Source organism: Cantharellus anzutake (genome assembly GCF_015039405.1).
Source record: "Cantharellus anzutake strain C23 chromosome Unknown EI90scaffold_53, whole genome shotgun sequence".
NCBI classification, from domain to species: Eukaryota; Fungi; Basidiomycota; class Agaricomycetes; order Cantharellales; family Hydnaceae; genus Cantharellus; species Cantharellus anzutake.
The window spans coordinates 21,382-28,585 of NW_024067003.1; the positions used below are offsets into that span (position 1 = coordinate 21,382).

At 51.1% G+C, this 7,204-nt stretch overlaps 1 protein-coding gene across 1 annotated transcript; it reads left to right on the forward strand.

Annotated features, from left to right (window-relative positions):
• Positions 1-97: 97 nt before the first annotated feature.
• EI90DRAFT_3291768 (uncharacterized protein) lies at positions 98-3,171 on the forward strand (the record flags this gene model as incomplete). Its single annotated transcript, XM_039067298.1, has 8 exons — positions 98-751; positions 809-843; positions 896-1,562; positions 1,615-1,713; positions 1,756-2,002; positions 2,027-2,201; positions 2,251-2,532; positions 2,559-3,171. 8 exons carry the CDS (start codon positions 98-100, stop codon positions 3,169-3,171), a joined length of 2,772 nt encoding a protein of 923 aa, XP_038912203.1.
• Positions 3,172-7,204: the final 4,033 nt, after the last annotated feature.

Consider the following 7,204-nt stretch of genomic DNA (forward strand, 5'->3'; position numbering starts at 1 on the left):
GTCCCGAGTCACGACCATAATCGAAAGTTCAACCTGGCCCTGCTGAGTAACCGTAGTACTGTGTTTGTCGCATTCCCATTTTCCTCGTTTGTCTTCGATGGCTTCGGTTGACGTCTGGGACCATGACTGGGTGCCTCCACAACTTTCCCAAATCAAACTGTACTTAGAAAGCCATCGAAATGTCTCATTCCCTCCACTGGAAGAGCTAACCGCCGGAATCGTCCATGCTTGCGAATCCGGAATCCATGAGTGGCAGGAATATTGCACGCACCTTACAGAGAAGAAAGACAAAGAATATGCTGGGATGTCCGAACGCTCTCCGTCCCTCGAATCATCCAACAGGTTCCGAGGAACTCCTGCACGGATGATGTTCCACGCTGTCTTCTTCGGACTCCTTAAGACTCGCTTGGCAGTGATGTGGATGCAGCACTCACCTAGAGGCGCATACCCCACCCCAATCACCATGCCCATTAGTCCACAAGAAAACTCTTTGGCTGATGAACATAAGCGCAACATCTCCTATTGGAAGCTGCGGTCCCGTCTCGCGTTCTTCGATGACTCGCTTGAAAATGACATCCAGAGCTCGGTCCCTGCTCAGACAGCGCAGGAACCATCCAGCAGCAGCAATGCTGCGAGTCTTCTAAAGGAGGCAGAATCGCGTCAGGATGCCTCCAGATGGCATCAAATTGCAGCCAACGTTCTCTATGCTGCATGGGGCCTCCGTCGCATTCTGGACTCCTCGGAATTTCTGGTAAGTCTCTCTCTGGCTGCTATCATTTCCGTTTTCTCAGAGATGACGGTTTCCTAGAATGAAAGTATCACATGGGAGAAAAAATCCTCTGGGTAAGGAGGGCATTTGCCACCTGCCACTCTCTAACTCACAAAGTGCCTGCAGTTCTGCCATAATCGGACCGTTGGCCCTTGCCGTCTGCATTTCCCCCCTCACCCTTTTAATCGGCACAACGATGACGAAACCTGGCTGTCTGCCAACATGGACGTCGTTAGCCAACCACATCTGCAAGGGGGCCAGCTTCCCTTCCATGTCTGATGCAGAGGTGGTGATGGAAAGTGCCATCCTTCACGTGGTAGTGGAGACGTGTAAGCGAGGTCAGCTAGTGTTACAGGATTTCGAAGTCCTCAAACATGCACGGATGCATGTCAAGATCGCTGCAAGTCCTCCCCCATCCTCCCCCATTCCCAATCCTCATCAACAGACTGCTGCAGAACTGGGCCCAAGATCCTGCAAGCGTTCCCAGCAGCAGCAGTCCAGCAAGCAGAGCAAAAAGCCCAGGACAGCGAACAAACACCGCACTGGGAAAGGGAAGGGGAAACACTCGACTGGCGGGGAAGGCCCTGAGGGGGGGAGCTCTATTCCGGAACCGGAGGGTGACGGTGATTTGCGCAACTTCATATCTGAGTTCCGCATCCCTGATCTTGAGGACCTCCAAGAACACTGGCCTAAACTCATCGCTCCGCCTTCCTCTTCCTCTCTCTCCCCCTCCTACCATTCTCCCTCCTTTTCCTCCCCTTCCCCCTCCTACAACCTTCCCCCACGACTGAAGGTGCGTCTAGCATCCCACTGATTCCTCTCTCGTTCTCATCATACATCTAAAGGCCCTCAACACAATGTGTCTCCCATGCACCTCCACTGAAAGTCACAACACATACAAATGGGTATTGGACGACTTCGGCTTCCCCCACTATCCTGATTCGGTGAGTTTAAAACATCTCCCCCTTTGGTTGGCCAACTATCAGCCCTTATATTCCCAGGAGCCCATCAAGAAACTCTCACGTTTACTGGAGTCTGAGGCATTGGATACCGACTGGCGCCCACGCACTATGATGGAGGCTGAAGCCTTCACCATGCCTTCAAGTACTTTCCAATCCATCGTCAACAACGAGGGCCTGGTTCTGATGGTTGGCCCCCCTGGAAATACGCCCAAGTTGGATCTCTACGACCTCCTCTCCCTCAAGAGCAAAGGTGGGGTTGTCGAATGCTTCAGTAAGTTACTTTTACTTTTACCAGATCATGCCGGCACTGTCAACCCTCCAGATTCGGATCACTCTCGAACCGGTGAGGACGACGAGAAGACCACATGGGAGCCACTGGACAAAGTTGTACATGAAATCTCCAATTGGAAGACGTCCCGGCCATTGGTGGTGCATCACCTTAAGGGGGTTATACGTCTTCCAGTGGAAAGGTAGGGAGGTGCCTGCCTTGTGTACTTATTTCTCATTTCAAATTCTCAGCCTCCTCAACACTTTTGACGACCTCATGTTCAACAGCATGGATGAGGGACATCTTCCAGAAGATTACCCGACTTGGAGGACTCCGATGTTGGCCGCAGCGGGATCTTATACAGCACCCCATCAAGATCCGGATGGGGTTGGCACAATCCTGCACTGCTATGCAGGGTACAAGCTCCTTTTCTTCCCAGTGAATATGCATCCAGATCCCTTGATCGTGAAGTTCGACGACATCGACTTTGGAGGAGCCATCGGTTTGGAGTACCTATTCCACCTCCCATATCGGTATGGGTATTTCGTTCTTTGTCCAGGACAAACGCTGTAAGGCTCTCTTCCCCCTTGGACGATCTCACATTCCTGACGTCTGGCGATAGCATTATGGCTCCAGGTCAAATTCATTTCGTGTTCACGCTCTCGAAATGCGAAGTGCACGAGGAGCCAAGCATTGGGGCACTCATGCATGGATCGTTTTTCCTCTCCTCTCGGTGCATGACACGGTCTTTCCACTCCAGTTGGGTGGATCGCCTCCTCCAGTCGCAACGGGAAGGAGCCTCTGATAGGTGCGACACAGTGGCCGCTCTGCTTTCGGCGTTCGTGCACGACTCGCAAGAACGTGTGCACTCTGGGCATCCAATAAGGGGAGACCCCGAGCCCAAAGAAATCTTTTCCGCGATGTTCATGGCGTTGATGTACCACCCACGTCCAGATAGAAAGGACACAGCAGGTGTTGCGAAGTCCATCATCCTGCATTATGCAGAGACTCACCGCAAGGAGTTCGAAGACTTCCGGAATGATTTTAACAAGGTGCAGGCTGCAAACTTGGCCAATCCTGCGTGTTATCCCGGAGAGGTGGCAGAGCTTCGTCGTCGCATGAAGTTGGCAGTCCAGAGCCTAATCAGTAGTATGGAACCCAGCCAGCATTGAGAGTAGCTTGTTTCGTACATTTATTTATCATTTCCAGTACAAATAAATAATCCTAGTTCTCAGACCAATGGCTTCCTAACGACTGCATCATGGATGCTTATCACTCGGTAGTGCTTGAACTCGCCTGCCACTCAGACCCGGGCATGTATTACTTGTAATCCATGTCGATCGTCCATCATTCGCCTGCTCTAGAACCAACGGACCAGCATGAAAGTCCTTCAACTTTGACGTAGACAGAGGCCCGCCAGATGGTCTAATACTATGAACCTGAGTGATGAATGGAACGGCGGATAATAGAGGGAAGCGCAGAATCCGAAACTCAGTTGCTACTGACAGTATTAAGTGCGGTCCCAATCATGTTTCAACGCGAGTTGAGGGCTTTGCTGCTTCAGGTAGACCACTTGCTGACATTCACTGACGAATACAACCGTTATACACGCGTCAGTTTTACGAAGTCGAAAGATGAGACCCCAGAGCTCTTCCGGAGGTGGAAAGCCGAGCTGAGAAGATTGGCCGAAAACCCAAAGTGTTCCGGACCAACGGTGGCAGAAAGTACGAGTCCAAAGCGTTTGAGGAACTCTTTGCCGAAGAAGGGATCAAACATAAAATCGTGAACACGCATTCCGCAAAAGACGGTGTTGCGGAGTGAGCAAGCCGCACTTTGGACAATCGCACCCGATCCATGCTCGAAGATGCCAGAGTAGCGCTGAAAGGCAAGTAACTTTCGCAAAACCTCTGGAATTTCGCCATCCGACATGCAGCCTGGATCAAGAACCGAGTCCTGACCCGTGCTCCTGAGGGAGAAAAGACCCCACGTAGGGTCTACTTCAGAAAGAGGCCAACTTTGCGTCTCTCCGACTTTTCGAATACACCGTGCATGCCCGCGTCCCGGAAAAATTCCAGGAAAGGATGGGAGCGCTGCCCGGAGAGGGAGTTCACATCGGGTTCACAGACGAGGAGCTTGGGTTCTCTGTGACCAGGAGAAGTGCCACCTTATGGAATCGCGCGAGGTCGAGTTTATTGAGGCCGACAATAGCGAGCGAGTTTGGGGAGATGTGGGTGATAGGAGGGGACAAAGGTGCGAAAGTGGAAAGAATAAGGCAAGCGCACCGAAAATCACCAAATCGGCCTATCCAACTCCAAATCCACCGAAATTGACGTCAAGGGCTCGCACGGAGCGGCCCGTCACCACATAACTCATTCCTCACCGATCGAATCGCTCAAACGCCAGTGAATCGTCCATTGGCTCGGATGAAGTCCCAGGTATCGCGCAATCAAATGTGACAACTCAGGGTCCACCGAGATCGCCTGAACCCCATGCTAGGTGGGCTTCAAAGCGGGGCATTTCAAATGACTGGGGCCGTTTTTGGTCCAGCGCCACAGCGTCGGCCGAAACATCTGTCTTACGCGAGCGAGTTCCACCAACCCCAGATCCGATTAAGCCACACACACCTAGACAGCGAGAAAGCTTGATCACGAGGACGAAGACCGTATGCTGCGAGAGCGTCTAAGGAAGATATGCGGCTAAATGGAATTACAAGAGTTTCCTGCAAACACACCTAAAACAGAACCGTCGGATTACCGAACAGGGCGAAAACGACCCAGAGGATCATGTAAACAGGGCTAGCATGAAGCAGCCACGACCACTGAGTCCACCCATCATCCATCAAATCGCAAAAACCGATCAGAGTCGACCATAAAGCTGCGAGATAGATCTAAGCGCTGCTAGCCCATCGGACCAATCAGATGTGCCAAACTGAGGCTAAATGTGTGCACAACGCGACCCGCCACCATAGGTCTCACGCCCCGTCGATCCAACCGTTAGAAAACCCAGAAAATTGTCCAATAAATCGGATGTGGACACTGGAACGGAGTCAAGCCCGAAGCGCCCATCATATCCCCAGAAGCACCTGATATGGTGACTTCAGTGGGCGATATAGAAGACGATGACGAGCCATTAATTTCACCTCCGACGGCAAAGGATGGTGATAATATGGAATCATCCAGCTCGGAATCGCTGCCCTCATATTGGACGCGAGCCATCACGAGGATTGAGATGGAGACGCAGGGAAACCAAGCCCTAGTAGGAATGGAGAAAGCAGTCAGCGTGACGCTTCCAGCGGATCAAAGGCCCAGCAGGGCCAAATTAATTGCTACCCCCTGATTAGTCTCATGAAATGAGAACACCAAAGCAGCCCTATTGCCATTAGGCCGTCTTTGTTCATAGGAAGAATTATATCAGGAGACCAATCTCATTCCAACAATGCCAAATTGCCGTTCCGAACAATGGGGCAGGGAATTATATAGATCGGTAAGACGTTATATACAAATATCAAGCAAACAGTTTTTTGATAGCATGCAGCTTAGTCATCAAGCGTTGTTCCGGGTCTCCCGCACATGAGCGATATTGTAGCGGAGTTGACAGAATTTATTTGTTCATTTGATCCGCTTTTGTAGTATTATTACGAAGTGGCTGGAGGCCTGCCTACGTGTTTTCCCACTTTCTCAGCGCTCATGCCTTCGCGTCGGCACCTTCCAGACTGGCGAATCCTACTTCGCTGCAGCAGGACGGAACTTACGTGTGCACTTCAGACTACCCGTCGGCACCTAAGTTTCTTCTTGCTCTCGCATCGCGCTGCTTTTTCCCAGCCTTTATGTCGTCCTCCCACCTCCTCCCCCGTGTTGCGCCATCCCATTGCATCCTGTTCTTTTCGTTGTATTACCCTCTGAGCCAACCTCCCTCAGTATCCTCTCGATAAAGTTCTTCCATCATAAGCTTGATCTGGAAGTCCAGATGTGCATCCGCCAAGTAACTCAGCCGCCGATCGATCTCCTTGGGGTCGTACCAATCATGGAGATACAGGCAAGGCCAGGCCAGGGAACTTGGCATATATCCGTTCCAGTAGCGATGTCGCTGTATGCTCCATGCATCCTGTATCCTTTGCAACCATGAGGGAGATACCAGTCGGTCCTCCGATGGGGGATGATGGCAGGCGTGGAGTCCCGTTGAAAAGAAAATTCATTCCATCCATGGCATAGGCTCAAACGAATGCGCGATGAATCATGTCGTGGACGGAATAATTGTGGTAAGCGAATGAGGGGTCTGCTAGGATCTCGGGGTACATTGTATGGTATAATATTGGTGCGCGGTAATTGAGGACTATAAGCGTGAAGCTCAGTCACAGCCAATATGCGTGAAGAATTGAGGAAAAAGAAATGAATTCAAATGAATGAATATATCCGTGGCCTGGCACGGATTAGTCTGAAGTAATAGGTGGCTGTCCGGGCGAGTTCCTCACTCGGATGTGGGAATGTGGCTGTGCGAAAACTCGTCCGGCCTCTTTCCCATAGCACACGGTTTCTCCAACACATAATACTAAATCCTCCAAACTGTTGATGTGCGACTATTGACTTCAGAGCTGGACTAGAAGCGTGAAGCTCAGTCTCAGCCGATATGCGTGAAGAACTGAGGGGAAAAGAATTCAATTCAAATGAATGTGGCCTGGCACGGATTAGTCCGAAACAATAGGTGGCTGTCCGGGCGAGTTCGTCGCTCGGACGTGGGAATGTGGCTGTACGAAAACTCGTCCGGCCTACCACTCCAACACAAATGAATCGCCCTATTCGTGAGTACCTCACAAGAAGATTGCTCGTCTGGTGATGATGATGATAACTCTATCTTAATGCCCCGCGGCCTCGTGATGACGTGGCAGTGCGGCTTTCCCATCCTGACACCGTAGCGTACATGGGGGGAATGTCTATACATGATGGATATTCTGGTTGGTATCTTCGGGTGTCATTGTTCCTCGGGGTTTGTGGTGTCCGTGGGTATTGTCGTGTTGTTAAAAGTGAGAAATAAAATAAAAAGCAGTTATGTCTGTCCGTCTATCCCCAGCATCTCCTACTCCGCGTCTGTTCTATGTGCCGCGCGGCCGGGAGTGGTATCCCTTTTCATGTGTCCGTCATCGTTGGTTTTCCGTTTGTCGCCTGTCTTGAACTTTTTAATGAAAAACGTGAGTCTCTCTATGCCTTT